Genomic DNA, 16,671 nt, shown 5'->3' on the forward strand with positions numbered 1-16,671 from the left:
AGTCAAAGGCGCACTCTATTCTTTCTTTATGGTTGTAATTTGTAGCTTTAGAACGTGTCGCAAGAGGGTGTGGCATGAACGGATTGGCGCAGGCCCGTGATGTCTAGGGGCAGCATGCCCTCACGACTGTATGCGTGGGCGCAAAATAGGGCCATTTCGGTCGCGCATCGAAGCAATTAGTGTTCTTGATCAATACTTGAGTGTTTGAACGTCAATGCTGATCCAATAAGAGAAATGGCCAGCTCAATCGCACAGACCATCGGTACACCTTCCCTAATTCGGTGATGACGATGAGACGATTTCACACCCCCAGCCGTCCACAACGAAGACGGCTAATATGCGCCTTTTGCTCCCAACATATGCTTGTAGTCTCATTTGGCAGATCCTTACTTGAAGTACTCGCTAAGAAAGATTCCCGCTGCGCAATAACCCTTCTGAGAAATTACCACGGATGTCTGTTTACCATACAGAATAAGGGGAGCATTCGAAATGAATAGATACAATACTCGCGCATGTACTAAAATTGGCTCGCTGTAGAAGCCTGGAGACAGTATACGGAATTCGTACATCAAGTCTGTGTTTGCATGTCTGCCTACACCATCCTCATGTCTGAAACGCCCACTAACCGTTGGCTACATATAGATCTCGTGGACCCTGACCAGGCTGTTGGGGGATGAATCTTTTGAATTTGTCTCTTGCACAAGTCGAGCTTTCAGGCGATCAGTCCCTTCCACATGAGCATCGTCAGGTGGTGGCTGCGGGCCATCGACCACGTGGAAACACAGAGATGCGTCGACAAGGCTGACGTCGTCGTCTGTTTCCGGCCTGAAGATAGTGATCTTGCTGATGGTCTTTTGGCCAAGTTGTAATTTGTGCTGCATGAGAAAGTAAGCGAACCCAGCACCGTTTGGAGATCCTGGTTTGGGTTAGTCTTGATATTTGTCATCGGAGTTGAACGCGACTTGCCTAGCAGCGCATGGCCCTGATCCGTAGTGGTAGAAAAGTCGGTTCCCGGCCACTCGCTTAGTTCGGTGTTACGGTCGCGTAGACAAGAAGCGATGATTTGATTAGTCACCTCGTTGGAGATGGCTATCATGAAGAAGTAGCGAATGTTCCTGATATTGGGGTTGTTACGAACCCAAAATCCCCAGATGATGTCTGAGAAAGCGCGAAGTTGAGGTAGGTCGTCTTTGTTCGGCTCCTTCGTACCACCGCCCCAGATAGTCTTGGCGGATGCTTGAGGGCTTTCAAGGAAGAGACCATAGATAGCGCCTCCTTTGGTGTTGATTCCGAATTCAAAATGCGCCTTTGTTGCCTGTAACGCCGTCAGCATCTAACTACTGCTCATACCCAAGCCTATACTCACTCTGTATTGCTTGCTGTTACCTGCTGTGCTGTACCACTGATTGATAGCCGGGATCTGGTTGCCCTCATTATCTCTTTTCTCTGGGTCCCAATGCTCGACCCTATAGCACTGGTTATCTCCGCCTGCTGAAGTCGGCCGTCCGTCGAGACCAAGAGAGCGCATCGCATGTGAGAAATGCCAGTGCTCAGAAAAGCTGCAGCTGAACGACGATGAGCTAGTTTCTCGCCAGTACCAGTCCTGAAGCTCTATCTTGAGGTCACTATTGTAAGGCCTTGCAGCAGATGGGGGTTCGCGAGTATCTTTCATCTGACGGCCTGCGGTCTGATCAGAGCCTTCGAGACCACAAATCAGGGCGCCTCCTTTGGCTGCATTCTTGTTCCAATCCTCCTCCGCGGCATAATCATCGTCCCAGAAGGCCACCGTGGGGTGTAGTCCGTTGGGTTCACGGCTGGTCGAATTTGAAGATATGCGGGTGATGTTACGGTCTGAGATGGGTGCGGAGGCCAGCGGAGTCTTGATACTGCCGACAACTGTGTGTATGGCAACCCCGACGACAAGGGCGGTGACGAAGGTCATGTCGCTGATCGCTGCCAGGGAAACTGAACGAAGCAACAGATACAAGGAACGTCAGCAAGACGAACAGCGTGATACAAGAGGCAAGGCGCAAGACTAGCGGCTATTGGAGGCTGCCACAGTGACTTCGTAGGTGAAGGAGCGATTGTTCCACATCCCAATTTGCGCGCGTGTCTTCTATGACGAAGGTCTTGGAAAGGAAAGTGCAACCACTGATGAAGCATGCTTGGCCACGGGTTGTGTGATGCGTAAAGACGTTTTCCTAAGCTACCCAGCCTCTGGTCCAGGGCCACATAACACGCTATATGTATGATTGACATTGGTTTCAATCTGCTAAATGCGGTCAAGGTGACCTCGGGATGTGAGAATGTAGCCGCGAAGCATTCGGACATGAAAATGCCATATACCGGAAAGCCATGATATCGAAAGCCATACGAAACAATCTTTCTGAGAACTACAGAACCCCAAATCACTGGTTGTTTCGTACCTCAGTCAGCCAGTCATCTCCCCGGTACTCATGCCACGGAGAAGGTTCTGTCGACGATTGAGCAAGAAAAATGAGGTATGTCGAATTCTATTCAGAGGCTCATCGGAACCCATGAGTCTTCAACGTCGTCGATCCAACAAATGTTCGCGGTGGCTATTCCATGTCCGGCTACCCAAACGCATCTTCATAGGGCTAGAGCAAAGGCTTTGCAGGTGGTGCAAGACCCAGGCGTGGGCGTGTACCCGGGCTCATGCACAACTGCTTTCTGTATGAAAATAGCAATGCAGGTCCACAAGCTTTATGATAGACAGGATGTAGCGCGACGTTCTCAAGCACACTGCTGCCTCTAGCCTAGTCTTTCCCATGACTGCATCTCTCAGGGATATTCCTGCGGACTGGGCTATATAGTGGACTGATATGATGCCGAGTCGAGCGTATCGCGGACTAATATTACGGCTTGTATAGGTAGCGAATCGACGAGACGTGTAGAACGTGAGGGACGCGGAGGACGGATGATCGTGGAGCGCATGCGCCGTAGCATCAGGCGGGGATAGGTGCTGGCGCGCGTTTCTAGTGTGGAGTCTGGCCGGAAGGAATTCAAGGTAATAAGTTCAATGCAGATGTACAGTGTGGTAGCATCTCGACGTGCTGTATCATGGATGACGTGATAGCCGCCATCTCGACGAAGAACGCAGGCCCCGGGGACGGCGGGGCGCCTGACGCGTGTCTAGCGCGTTACGGAAAGTGGGGCATCGCGGTCGCGTCTCTAGGTACGCTCTTCGCGTGGCTCGTCTCCTCATCCATCTCATCATTGCCGTTGTCACCAGCAAACGTGCGGTCATCAACGCAACTTATCCTCATCTCTCAATCAGCGCTCTGCCTACCGCCCAAGCTATTTTCTCATCTTTTTCAGACCTATACTGGTTGCAGCGTCGCATCCGTTTGCTTCGGAAAACATCCACGTTCGCCCGTGTGCTGCAACTAGACTTCAGTCCCTTTCGAGTTCAGCTTCCACGTAGACATTGGATATGATCTCGTCATAGTCGTTCACATTTCATCTCACAATCTCCAACAACTTACCCTCTGACGCTGTCCTCGCTCTTCACGATGTTGCATACGCTTGCAACGTCAGTCCATTGAGTGGCAGTCAGTTGCGTCGCAACTATTCAGACCGGTCTGTTTCGATAACGAGAATGCTTGGAATACGCGTCTCATGCTTGCTAGAATCATCAATGTGAGTCGCAGCGTATTAACCTCGAATCTCCGAGTGAATCGAGTCCCACTAGCATACCTACCCAGACCGATGGGTGTCTACTTGCAGCTAGATCGTCAACAGCTCTTACGTGAGTTTGAAACCCGGTATATACGTACAACTGATGTGGAAGTACAAGGACCAGGAAGAGAAGTGGACACAACAATTCTGCTAAGAGTACAACGTGATGTCACTTCCAGGAGCAAGAGCAGTGATGATACGGACTGGGTTCAATGACTACAAGCTCAGAGGAATGACCTCGAAGCTCTTGCCACGATCTGCTCTTGGTGACAAGGATAGAGATATTTGCGCTCCAATTCATTAGACACCTCTGCCAGGCCGAGCGGTGTGCGGCCGCACACTCTTTCACTTAGCATGCTGGCCACGCCGTTGCCTACGCGGACTTGCCCCTCACCCTGTCGCGCCTTCCTCACGGACCCTAATCTCGAGACCCTCACCACCCGACTAGCGCTTGTGCTTAGCTCTTCCGTTGTATATCAGCTCGCGCTCACCGGCCTCGTACAGCTTCCCCTCTACCGCGCCTTCCACTCGCTTCCTCAACCCTCTTTCGCCTTCTTCAAAATCGAAGCAATTGCGGACGACGACTGCAGCTTCCGACGATGCGCTTTTCCGTCTTCACTCTTCTAGGGCTGGCCGCTACCGGTGGCTACGCCGGCAGCTCTCCATCCTCTACGGCCGCTTCTACGGTCGGCAGCGGACAGGCTGGAATCCAGGGTGCGGCGGATCCCTCGTCCATCTTAATTCCCCGACAATACGGAATTCCTACCGACCCGATCTCGGTCACGACATCTGTACAAGGTACCGTCGTTCCACCGACCAGCGTCCACTATCCCCCGGTCGCCTCCAGCGTGGTTGCTGTCCCGCCTCCATCCATCGTGTCTTCGGTGCAAGGCTCTCCCCGCCCGCCTCCGTCTTCCGTGGTCGCTATACCACCGCCTACAATTGTGTCTTCGATACAAGGCTCACCTCGACCTTCCGCATCCTCTGTAGTCGCTGTCCCGCCACCGTCCATTGTGTCTTCGGTGCAAGGCTCTGCGAGCCCGTCCTCTGTAGTCGCTGTCCCGCCACCGTCCATTGTGTCTTCGGTGCAAGGCTCTGCGAGCCCGTCCTCTGCAGTCGCTGTCCCACCCCCATCGATCGTGTCTTCAGTACAGGGCTCCGCAACTCCATCCTCAGTGGTATGGAGCAGTCAGCCCTCGTCTCAAGCTGCATCATCTCAGTCGGCATCCTCGGTGCAAGCCTCCGCGCCTCCATCATCAGTGCAAGGACCTGTTCCGCCATCCTCTACTGTGTGGAGCAGCCAAACTTCGTCTTCTCAATGGGCGTCCTCGGTGCCGCCTCCTGCCCCGTCCTCTTCCGCAGCTTGGAGCAGTCAACAGTCCTCTCAAGCTGCGTCTTCGTCTTCTCAAGCTGCATCCTCGTCTTCTCAGTGGGCATCCTCCGTGCCGTCTTCTGTCCCGTCGTCCACCGCAGCTTGGAGCAGTCAAGTATCCTCTCAAGCTGGCTCAAGTGTCGTTGTGCCGCCCCCCACTGCATCCTCGATTCAAGGAAGCTCTACTGCACCATCTTCCCGCGCCCCGACAAGCTCAGTGGTTGGATCATCAGCCGCCCCATCTTCTGGAGCGTGGAGTTCTTCCGCGGGATCTGTAGCGCCCACGAGTATATCGAGCAGCCAAGCCGGTAGCACTTCGACTGCATGGTCATCGGCATCACCTAGTACCTCTGTGTCCGCGTCTGGATCACTCGTCGCGCCTTCTGGCTCATCTTCTGTGGCTCAGTCAAGTGCTCAAGGCAGTTCGGCTGCACAATCGTCTGGAAGCGCAATCCCGAGCACTCGATTGACTTCAGTCCAAGGCAGCACTACTGTAGAAGGCATCATCATCATCCCTACTGGGATTTCTGGTAGCAGCACCTCTACTGGCATCATCATCATCCCTCCTGGTTTCACGGCAAGCACTACCTCGGGTGGCTCCATCGTCATCCCCACTGGAATTCCTGGTATCAGCACCTCGAATGGCATCATCATCATCCCTCCTGGTTTCACGGGAAGCACTACCTCGAGTGGTTCCATCGTCATCCCCACTGGAATTCCTGGTAGCAGCACCTCGAATGGCATCACCATCATCCCTCCTAGTGGAAGCAGCACCCCAAGCGGCTCCATCATCGTCCCTCCTGGTGTCTCGGGAAGCAGCACCCCAAGTGGCTCCATCATCATCCCTCCTGGTGTCTCGGGAAGCAGCACCCCAAGTGGCTCCATTATCGTCCCTCCTGGTGTCTCGGGAAGCAGCACCTCGAATGGCATCACCATTATCCCTCCGAGTGGAAGCAGCACCCCAAGCGGCTCCATCATCGTCCCTCCTGGTGTCTCGGGAAGCAGCACCGCAAGTGGCTCCATTTCTGCTCCGATCGTGATTGGGAGCAGCACTATACCTCCCAGCCCGATGCCTACAGGCGTAGGCTGTCCCGAATTGTGTCGTTCCCTCGAGTGGTGCCTAAAGTATTGTGTGGGCTATGTGTTCCCTCGCCCTCCCGATGAAGAACCACCGCACGAATGTCTTGAGCCAGCTAATTACAAGTGGTGTCATCTATGGTGGTTTGGCCCGGATGACGACGGTGGTAAGGATGGTCACCCAGGCGATCCAGACTCTGTTACAGACAGCGACCCCGAGTGCAAAGAGGAGAACTGTATCGCTGCATGCGTCACACAGAGACTCGCATCATTCTTGCTCTTCAAGCGGCCTTTCTGCCTTTGTGTCCCACACAAATGTGACAAGGATCATGACAGCGACAGTCCTAGCGATAGCGACAATGACGATCCATCAGTCAAGCCGCCAAAGCCAAAGCCGACATCGTTTCCAAAACCTACGAACCCTAAATGTAAGCTTTTCGGGTGTGGATGCGGGTGGGCGGGACTAGGGTTCGGGCCTGGCTGCCCTGAAGATGTCGTTCCGCCCATTTCGCTCACCATTCCATGTGGTATCTTCGGCTGTGACCCGTGCATCTTCTTCGGTTGTCATACCGGCCCGCGGCCTACGGGTATCATAGGCGCCGACGGATACTGTCCAGGTCCAACAGGGTGTGATCCATGCCCGCCAGAACTTTGTAGCCTCCCAGGTTGTACCGTTCCGGGCGGTTGTGGGCCGAAGCCTGGCCCTGCGCCAACTAAACCGGCGGACCAACCAGACCCAGAAGATTGCGACGACAACATGCGGACCACCATCACTGATCGCTTCGTCATGTGCACGGAGGGTTTTGACGTTTCGTCCATGCCTTCTAGCTATAGCTTCTTCGGCGGTGGTACATCATCCACGATGGTTACATCTGTATGTCTGCCGCTGATCGATGCCACGAGGACCATCTGCGAGCCGGCTAAAGGCTACGACACCACGACAACGCTGACTACTACCGGCACGCTAACTTCCGACGCCCCAGCATGTACCCGAGCACCGCTCTCTTTGGATGATGATGAGGGAAACAACAATCCCGATGAGCCATCAAACACGTGGACGTACTCTAGCATGGGTTCATCAACCTCAAAAAGCTCTTCCAAGGTATCGTCTATTAGTTCCTCGTCGTCTAGCAGGTCCTCGTCGTCCACCAGTTCTTCGTCGTCCACCACTTCGGCAGCACCAGCTCCTAGCCATACACCTATGGACAGGAACGGCCACTGGACAGTGGAATTTCAGCAATTCTTGTACGACGACTACGCGGAATTAGGATGGGACTTGTACGATCCCAATGGCTTCCACGCGGGTTTCCACAATGTACGCGGTTACAACAAGGACTCGAAAATCACCGACTACATCCAGAGCGTTAATCGTCCGTACGGTGATTCAATGCCTTTTGGAGTTGACGTGACCGTATATGAACGTAAGTGAACTCTTTTATCGCCTTATTAGACACGCGCTAACCTTTCCTAGCACACAATGGTGATATGGCCAAAGTCAATTTTGAGATCCGCAAGAAGGTCACCGGCTGCGATTCCATGCCGGGCATCCCATGCAGGCCTTACATGACAACCGAAAATCGCATCGAAAGTGACCCATGGAGGCTGCAGACTTGCGAGCAAGCTTGTAAGGATAACAAGAAGAATGCTCCTCTGGTTTCCAAAGACATGTGGTGCCAGGATCTCAACGCGGCAGATTGGCAACCTATGTATAAAGGGTACACTGGATGGCAGCGTCATTTCAAGTGTGGTTGGAAGGGATTTGATTGAGCGTTCTGTCCCCGGGAGGCTAATGGTAAAATAATGTGGGTATTCAGGAGTGACTCGTACCAAATTGAGAATTGTATTGTGGACATGTGGGCAAGACTGTAACTATATAGATGGATGCCAGTCGTTTGTTCCAATCCTAGATGCCGTGTCGACATATGGACTGGATGGCCTAAGCATATCGAGCTTTTTCATGTTTTTTCTCAGAAGTGACGTTGAGTCAGGGCACTTGCAGACTAAGTGCTTCTCTTCCATCGTCGGACTGATACTGTATACCAGGTACGTATTTGTAGGCCCACACAATTCATGACATTAGGTCTGCAATATCTTTAGAGCCGTTCAAAGCAACAGCACGTGTGAACAAGATTCCGCCGAGACGCCTATTGTCTTGTCAGTATTGCGAGTCTCTGTTGATCATGGGGATTTCGGGTGGCCCACTACTCGCTCTGCGCGAGTGTTGCTAATCATGGGCAGAACCAAAGTACCTCCTCCTGGGGCTCCACGGTCGCGTGTCTCGCGACCCGGACATCACTGCCCACCTTAAAAGCCCTGCTGTGCCCTGCCGAATGCGTTCAGCACCTCATCCATCCCAACACATTGCACTAAAACTCCCCAAAGCAATATCGCAACGATGTCTCATACTGTTAGCCAAGACGAAAAAGATAGCCTGGCCGATATCAGCGCCGCGGAAAAGGGGCTCGAATCTAACAGCGCAACTCATACAAGAAAGTCCACCACCACGACTTCTTGTGTAGAGATGCGACAACTTCTCTACCGCCGATCTTGGGTACGTAATGATCCGGTTCACCGTGTGTATAATGCACTTGCTAACTTCACAACTCGACATTCAGGCTTTATTGCAGGTGGTGGGAACAATCTTGCAGGGCCTTGCCATATTGCTCTTTGGGATCGTTCTCCTTATCCTTTCCCTTGCCGCTGCCAAGTTGGCCTTCCTTCTTATATTCGGCGCTATTAAGATGATCCTCTCGCTCTTGATCATGTTGATTGGGTTCATCGGCATCCCGATGCCGGCAGCTGTTGCCCAATGGGAGCCCTTTGGTTGGTTTTGAAGAGTCTGCGAGAAAGGCATCAAGTTGGATGCGAGCCTAGTCAAAACGTGGGCACAAATTTGGATTCGATTTAAATCATGTAATGACACGCCACTCAGTTCCCCTCTCTCCTCTGCTTCTCATCTCCTTTGATGTTCTTCCGATCAACGTACTCCATACCTGTCCCCGAGTGCGTGTTGCTGCCACTGTTCGAATGTTCTTTCTGCGCCTCGTAGTCTTCCTGATCCTGTGCGGCCTTCTGGGGTGTTTTGGCAGATTTTTGCACGCCGAAGGTGTCTTCGCTGGTCTTTGAGGGGTCGTTGACCTGGTCTTGAGGGTATGGTGTTAGTGAAGAGGAATGACGTGGAAGGTGCGGGAGACGTACTCGGCATGGTGATTTGGCTGGGGCTGATGCTGTGGGGTTATGGTATCATGGGCTTTCAGCAGGAGCTTTGGGCGTACTGATGTTCTTTTGAACAGCGCGTAGACGTCATGAGAACGTCGGGTTGCGTCAACGTCAAGATGACGACTCGGAAGTCATCACCGAGCGTCATGCATCCTGCATCTGCGACACACTTGACATCAACGTTCAATAGCCGTCCTGAACCAAGCTGTTCGATTGTTCGTGACTACGTGTTTAGGATTGCGCATCCCGTCGCGCGTTCCGACGCGTCAACCGAGGCGTCCCTGATCGACGAACTCCAACCCCGCTACCAGCCACCTCATCCCCGATGCCTCTCAGCCCTTCTTCTCCTCGCCCTTGCCGCCGTCTTTCTTGTCCCCATCCTTCTTTGATGAATCGCCCTTGTCGCCCGATGCTTTGGGAGGTGGTGCGCTACCACCGCCGCCGGAGTTCATGAACTTGTCGTCGAGCTGGTCTGAACGCTGTGAGCTACTGGAGCATAGATCACTCGTCAATCAAAGCATACCTGACATGATGTGAAATGTGAAGAGAAGCTAAGGCAAGGATGGAGTCGTTATGAAGGCTGACTCTGTAGGGATGTCGGAGAGGAGGAAGAGGTGACCAGAACTTAAGGTGCGGTGCTCTCCAATACCTGCCTTGTGGTACAGCATGCGACATGACGTTGTTGCGCCTTTCCCCACATTCGACTACTTGGCTGAAGTCTAGATGCTACATAATGCTAGTCAGGCCGTTTACCCGTCTTCTGAACTAGTTCGTAAGAGGCGACGTCACGAGGAAGCAGGGAGATGTTGATGAAATGCTGATTCTACGGACAGTAAGAGCTGAAATGAGCTATCGTACTGCAAGGTACTATCTACATCGAGCGTCAAGCTGCCGAGCCCTTGCGCAAAGATTCTCGCACTTTACAATCTTGGAAGCCAAGAGAGTCCACAAAAGCATCTACCTAGTACCGACGGCCCCTGCCACCACGCGTGCCCCGATCCCATCTACCACCACCTCTTCCGCCGCGATTTGGGAAGAAAGACGGGTTTCTGAAACTGTTGTTCTCGTACCACCAGTGATCATCCCGCGAGACATGCAAATCTTCCGACTTCTCCACGTAGCGTTCCTCCTCTTGTCGCAAGAGGTAAAGTCGGCTCTGGCTCAGGGGCATGATTGAGTAGCCAGCGGTGACACTGTCGGTTATGGTGCGTCGAAGAAACGAAGTGAACTGAGGCTGAGAAGGCAAATCCTTGAGACCCATCTTGGCCAAGAACTGCGGAAAGGCGTCGAACTGCTGGATCTCGCGAATGTCCTCGGCCATGCGCGTTGAGGTACCCGGCGGAGGAGCCCCATGGGCGTCAAACGAGTCGCGAAGCTCAACCAGGGTCTTACCGGGCGGACGGGCTGCTGCGCTGAACATCTCCAGGAACATCATGAGGCGGTATGAGGTGGGAGAGGCAGCGTATGTCTTGCTGGTACGGTATTCGGAGATCTTGGAGGGTTCCAGGTATGCGAGCTCGGCCATACCAGCGCCCTTCTCATCAAGCATCCAGACGACGTTGCGAATGATGGCTTCTTCGATGATCTCATACGTCAGGTCTTCGGTAAGTCCGTCGTCGCAGATGAGAGCTGCTATGAGAACGTGACCGAGATCGGGGAAGTTTGCCTTGTTGCGCGGACCGGCCATGAAGCGTCTGATCGTGTTGTTGGCACTGTCAGTGATGTGAGAGTTCTCGATCGCCAGGCATAGCAGTAGGTGGAAGAGACCGAAATACGCGTCGACGGCCTTCTCTGACGCGTGACTCAAGGTGCTGCGTGCGTCAGGGCCGCTGTAGCTCTCCGCATCTGATGAGAACTGAACGACAACGGTGTTCATAGTATGATACAGGATATCCACATAGCAAGCTCCAGGGTTCGTGATGTTCGCAGTCCTATGGATATCCAGCGTGCTCTCCAGCACATGATCTCTAACTTGATTCCAGTGGCGTCGGCTCAGGGGTAGAGGTAGCCAGATATCGAACTTAACACCCTGAACGCTGCGTCGGATGTGGTGCTTGTAGAACGCCTCGTGACTCAACAGATCAAACTCTGTTCGGAAGACCGGCCGGTTACCGCCTGTCACGGCGATACCAATACCAAGCTTGGCGTCGAGGAATGATTCTTTGAGACAAAAGCATTGCAGCTCGCGAATGCGGATGAAGTCGTACGAGTTCATCGTATTCTTGATGAAAGGAATGGCGTCGGCGAAAGCCAAAATGTCAACAGTCTTGGAGTTGCTGAGGATCTCGAGAAGAATCTCATCTGGTAGTCTAAACAACCCCGAGGGGCCTCCCGGACGCTGGCTCGGGGCTGAGGCGACAACGACTGGTGCGGGTGAGTCGACCTCCATCTCCCCAGCGGGTACTGGTGACGAGTCTTCTCCAAATCCACACAGAGAGCATTTGAAGTGATCTTCTCCCAATGTTTGAGCCTCATGCTGCCGATACCAAGCCAGATCGACAGTGCCATTACCATGGTCTTGCTCTAGCGAATCACTGGAGAAGAAGCTCAGCAGCTGGATAGCGATACCCTTGAGGGTGTACGCTGGCGTCCAGCCTTCATCGGTGTTCAGCATGGTGGCGCAAACATAGTCGCTGAAGACATTTGGGTGGTTGATTGCGCTTTGGATCGTGACGTCGGGCGCCACCAGCGGATATTGGCCGGTGAAGCGGATCTTGAGGTGGAGCGGCTTCTGTCCTTCCGGAGTAAGAACAAGACACGCTCTTGTGATATCATTGTCCTGGAAGTGAATTCGGACGTTGGGATATGGATCTTGTTCGATCTCCGCGATGTCCTTGAGGAGTCGACGTCGCAGTGAGCGTGACTGAACGGTGTTAGCTTGGTACTGCGCCATGACGACGAGGTGCTGCAAGGTTGCGGTCGCGAGGTTCGGTTCCGTCAAGAGAATGACAAGAGACGTTAAGAGGAAAGAAACAGAGGTTATAGCGCGCATTCGAGTTGTCAGTTGCTGCAGGTGGTCCAGGCTGAGTCATGCACGTGACTAGGCAGCACAACAAACAAACGGAAGTGTGGGTCTTGACGCCCTTTCAGATTGATAGACAATTATCAAACCTGTCGATACCGCATTGAAGAGATCGCATGACCAATCTTCTGCTCCAAAGGACCTACTGAATGGCTTTGCGCGGACAGGCAAAAGGGACCTGAGTTAGCTATGTCCAACACTAGTAGCTTTGAGTTTACCATGACGCAACGTTGTCCCCACGGCCTACAAGTCATCTCCGGTGTCATTCTGTTATTGGAAAGTCTGTTTGGATGTCACATCCCAGTGCGCCTTAATCAAGTGGTCTAGAAAAGGGCGTCAAGTTAGCTAGCTAGGGATGGCTTGGTAAGGTTGAGTAGTGCGATTTTGGGCTAGGCTACTGGGTGAATGAAGTCTCATATTCCCACAACGTGTCGCATGTCTTTGGTTTGCATGATGGACTGAGATGAGGACGGATCGCTGGAGGAATTTAAGGAAGTCATATGGCTGGCTGGGGTCATGTCATCAGTGATGTCTACACTTAGGGCTCGTGAGGACTTACTATGTAAGAGGATAACGATGTAGAAAGAAGACTATAAATACATCGTCTGGATGAGTTGGAGTGCGTCCTGGCACGTAGAAGTTGTGTTCGGGGCCAAATGGATAAATACGGGGAACCAAATTAAAGCTGAACCCTCGTGCAACAAGAGGCAACGCGTACCGCCTGAGTATGGAAGGCTATGCGAGCAACGCGAGGATGAAACCGGCAAGGGACATATCTATTGGACGAATGTGTCGAATCTGCATCTATTGCGGACTACAGAAATAGAGAAAGGGAGGGAAGAGATGCGGACCCCATAATAGTTCTTGCAGTGTGCGACTGGGATGACACGACGAATGCGAGCACCTGCAAATATGAAAGAGGGGGGGAGATCGCAATTTGGGCTATAAAGAGCCGTTCGCAGTCGTCTATGTCCTTCCTTCGATCAATCCAATCTTGTTCGCATATTCTCCTGCCAACGATCGAAATCAGCACATCATGAAGCTCACAGCCGTTGTTATCGCTCTTCTCTCATCGGTCGCTTTGGCCGCTCCTGCGGCCGAGATGGACAAGCGCGCCGTCATTGACGCAACTGTCGCCGTCGACGGGCTGCGCTATCGAACGTGCCCGAAGACGACCTGCTCGGCTCCGGGTCAATATCCCAAGGGTACCAAAATCAAATTAAGCTGCTACACCACGTCTGGTACTACTGAGGTGAATGGAGACAAGTAAGTCATGACGTGACATGGGAAGAACTTTTATGCTGACATGAGTGAAGGCGCTGGGCCAAGGTCTCTGGAGGTGTTGGTAATGGCCGATGGGTATCGTTGGCGTATATGGATTGGCCTGGTGCGCTCAACCCGTGGTCAATTCTCTGCGGGAATACTGTACTGATCCGACATAGGAACGATTAGCGGTTGCTGATGTTGCGTGCTGCAAACGGAGGTAGTACGGCTACGATGCGCTTCTCGCTCACTCGGTTTCGCGACCACCTTCGCGATAAGTTTGCTGATATTTGGTGGATAACGCAGTCGCTAGCTATGGTTCAGAATATGCCTTCTAAACCAACACTCCAGCTTTTCCCCAAGTGACTTGTGCGTCGGATGATGATCGTGCCACGAGCTTGTGACCAGTGATTGCTACATTCTTCCACTTCAGACTTGTGCAATTGATGGTGCCCTTGAACTTGCGACAATCGTTGCCAGAGAAGACAATGTACCCCAAATCTGTCTCGTTATGTTCGGGTGCCTTGGAGGCATTGTGGCTGGAGTCTGTAGGGCTGCCGCTCCATCGCAACCAGAACTTTGGTGAACGGAAGCTGTTCTTTTCGAATGTTTCGAAGCGAGTCCTCTCGGGAGACTCCGGCTCCGTGTTTTCGCTCTCTTCTTCGTCCTCTTCCTCATCTTCCTCTTCGTTTGATTCATCTGGTTCTATCTCTGCGATCGTTCGCCGAAGACTGTCACGACTGCCAGCTAAGATGACTGAGGCTTGTAACAAGCCCGGCAAAGACAATTGGCCCACGACACCCTCGCCGGCTTCGGTCAAGCGATACAGCTCCAGCGATGCATCCTGTTCTGGCTGCGTATCCCCAGTTGCGCCCAGGGCCTTTTGCCATGCCGGACATTTGACAGAATAGCTTGCGAATGTCTTGTGAACGTCGAATGCGCTCGTGTGTTTGGATTTTCCACTGCGGCCAGTGCGGTTGTGCATGTGCCGCGTCGAGAAGGCGGCGTCCTGCCAGTCGTCCATTGTAAAGTAATATGGATTTCAGGGCTCTAGATTCGAAGATTGTTTGAATGGTGTTCGTGGGCTCGTGTGCCTCGTTGCCAAAGAGAGGTTGACGTCATAGACTAGCTGGATTCCAGCCTCAGGGCCTAAAGAAAGCGAGCGATAGCACTGGTGCCTCTGAAATGCCACAGTGGGAGAAGCATAAAGGATGTCAGGACGGTGATAGGGGTGCATCGCGGGGCATGCATACTCCGCACTTCCAACCTGCTTATATTGGTCGGATCACTCCCACAACGGTAGTCATGTGCTGGTGGCTGGACCAGCCATTCTGCATCTGTCATGACGGGCTTGTCAGGTCTTGCCGTCCCGGGCACAGTGTACCTATCATCGGGGTTGGGAAAAGAAGTTGATGGCGGCATGTCAATGGTCAAGGGTCAGGTGGGCCGCACGTGAACAGGCGTCGGAATTCGGGCGTCGCGAATCGCTCCGTCAGCGCAAACCAACAAACACCAACGATGGCACCCAAAGGGTCTAAGAAGTCGGCGGCTGCAGCGCCCAACAAGACGCTCGTCCTGGACAATGGCGCATATTCGATCAAAGCCGGTCTAGTCTCGCCAGCCTCGGAGCCTACCTACGACGACTGCAGTGTCATTCCCAACTGCATCGCGCGCAGCACACGCGACAAGTGCACCTACGTCGGCGCCGAGCTCGATTCGTGTAAAGACTTTGGAGAACTGGCGTTTCGCCGTCCAGTGGAAAAGGGCTTCATTGTCAACTGGGAGGCGGAGAAGGCGATATGGGAGCATGAGTTCATGGGCGACGCCGTGGGGGAGGGGCTGAGGGTGGGTACGCACAGTCGCGAGCTCGTGAAGGGTGTGAGAACTGACAGTACGCAGTGTGACCCGAAAGACACAAATCTGGTCTTGACAGAGAAGCCAAACTGCCCGAAAGAGCTGCAGAAGAACTGCGACGAGATCATCTTCGAGCAGTTCGAGTTCGCGGCCTACTACCGATGCGTTGGCGCGACACTCAATGCCTACAACCCTCCCATCGCGTCCTCGTTGGCATCGCTACCGCAAGAATGCCTCCTCATCATCGACACATCGTACTCAGACACGACCGTCCTCCCTCTCTACAATGGCAAGCTCATACAATCGGCTGTGCGGCGGCTCACAGTCGGTGGGAAGCTGCTCACAAACTACCTGAAAGAGCTCTCCTCGCTGCGGCACTACAACATGATGGAGGAGACATACCTGCTCAACGAGATCAAAGAAGCAGTCTCGTACGTCGTGCCATCATCGCAGCAATTCGCCAAAGATCTGGAGCGCACTTGGAAAGGACGGCTGGGAGATAAACGAGAGCTGGATTCGAGCATAGTGGTCGACTATGTGCTGCCGGACTACGAGAATGCTATACACGGGCATGCGCGACCCCACGACCCTGCAAAATCACGCATGCGCAGAGGGCTACAGCCGCTGCAAGGACCGAGAGAAGATCTGCTGCCTCTAGGCAATGAGCGCTTCGCCGTGCCCGAGCTCCTCTTCAACCCTTCCGATATTGGCATCCAGGAAGCTGGAATACCTGGCGCCGTCATGGAGTCGCTGAGCACACTGCCAGAAGCTCTAAGAATCGGCCTGTTGGCGAATGTTGTAGTGGTAGGCGGGAACTCGTTGATTGCCGGCTTCATGGAACGAATGCAGACAGAGCTGAGGGCTCTGGTACCAGCCGAGTACACGCTGAATGTGGCGCGGGCAGATGACCCGATCAAGCACACATGGCTAGGAGGAGCAAACGTCGCTAGCCAACCCGACTTGTTGAAGGAGTTGCTCGTGTCCAAAGCCGACTATGACGAGAGAGGCTCTACGTGGCTAGTAAAGAAGTTCTCGTGATATACATAATAGACACTTGAACATGACAGTATCTTGATGCCAACATGTCTAGATAAAAAATCAAAGTGCAGGCAGAGATCAGACGACGCATGTTCTCCAAAACCATGGGCTTCTCCAGTGCTCGGGG

The 16,671-nt window shown here is 53.2% G+C and overlaps 7 protein-coding genes across 7 annotated transcripts; 3 read left to right on the forward strand and 4 right to left on the reverse strand.

The window, feature by feature from the left end:
- Window positions 1-632: 632 nt before the first annotated feature.
- Window positions 633-1,942, reverse strand: J4E87_005711 (uncharacterized protein; the record flags this gene model as incomplete). Its single annotated transcript, XM_049377318.1, has 3 exons — window positions 633-916; window positions 958-1,315; window positions 1,367-1,942. The coding sequence occupies 3 exons, from the start codon at window positions 1,940-1,942 to the stop codon at window positions 633-635; spliced, it is 1,218 nt and encodes a 405-aa protein (XP_049232944.1).
- Window positions 1,943-7,349: 5,407 nt separating this feature from the next.
- On the forward strand, window positions 7,350-7,915 carry J4E87_005712 (uncharacterized protein; the record flags this gene model as incomplete). The annotated part of the gene is made up of 2 exons (XM_049377319.1): window positions 7,350-7,569; window positions 7,620-7,915. The coding sequence occupies 2 exons, from the start codon at window positions 7,350-7,352 to the stop codon at window positions 7,913-7,915; spliced, it is 516 nt and encodes a 171-aa protein (XP_049232945.1).
- A 1,161-nt stretch (window positions 7,916-9,076) lies between these two features.
- On the reverse strand, window positions 9,077-9,353 carry J4E87_005713 (uncharacterized protein; the record flags this gene model as incomplete). Its single annotated transcript, XM_049377320.1, has 2 exons — window positions 9,077-9,291; window positions 9,347-9,353. The coding sequence occupies 2 exons, from the start codon at window positions 9,351-9,353 to the stop codon at window positions 9,077-9,079; spliced, it is 222 nt and encodes a 73-aa protein (XP_049232946.1).
- A 975-nt stretch (window positions 9,354-10,328) lies between these two features.
- J4E87_005714 (uncharacterized protein) lies at window positions 10,329-12,359 on the reverse strand (the record flags this gene model as incomplete). The annotated part of the gene is made up of 1 exon (XM_049377321.1): window positions 10,329-12,359. The coding sequence occupies one exon, from the start codon at window positions 12,357-12,359 to the stop codon at window positions 10,329-10,331; it is 2,031 nt and encodes a 676-aa protein (XP_049232947.1).
- A 1,066-nt stretch (window positions 12,360-13,425) lies between these two features.
- J4E87_005715 (uncharacterized protein) lies at window positions 13,426-13,841 on the forward strand (the record flags this gene model as incomplete). Its single annotated transcript, XM_049377322.1, has 2 exons — window positions 13,426-13,655; window positions 13,832-13,841. The coding sequence occupies 2 exons, from the start codon at window positions 13,426-13,428 to the stop codon at window positions 13,839-13,841; spliced, it is 240 nt and encodes a 79-aa protein (XP_049232948.1).
- Window positions 13,842-13,986: 145 nt separating this feature from the next.
- Window positions 13,987-14,676, reverse strand: J4E87_005716 (uncharacterized protein; the record flags this gene model as incomplete). Its single annotated transcript, XM_049377323.1, has 1 exon — window positions 13,987-14,676. One exon carries the CDS (start codon window positions 14,674-14,676, stop codon window positions 13,987-13,989), a length of 690 nt encoding a protein of 229 aa, XP_049232949.1.
- A 494-nt stretch (window positions 14,677-15,170) lies between these two features.
- Window positions 15,171-16,544, forward strand: J4E87_005717 (uncharacterized protein; the record flags this gene model as incomplete). The annotated part of the gene is made up of 2 exons (XM_049377324.1): window positions 15,171-15,497; window positions 15,552-16,544. The coding sequence occupies 2 exons, from the start codon at window positions 15,171-15,173 to the stop codon at window positions 16,542-16,544; spliced, it is 1,320 nt and encodes a 439-aa protein (XP_049232950.1).
- Between the last annotated feature and the right edge of the window lie 127 nt (window positions 16,545-16,671).

The sequence above is a fragment of the Alternaria ethzedia genome (genome assembly GCF_023757985.1).
Source record: "Alternaria ethzedia strain BMP 0044 chromosome Unknown scaffold_12, whole genome shotgun sequence".
Classification (NCBI taxonomy): domain Eukaryota; kingdom Fungi; phylum Ascomycota; class Dothideomycetes; order Pleosporales; family Pleosporaceae; genus Alternaria; species Alternaria ethzedia.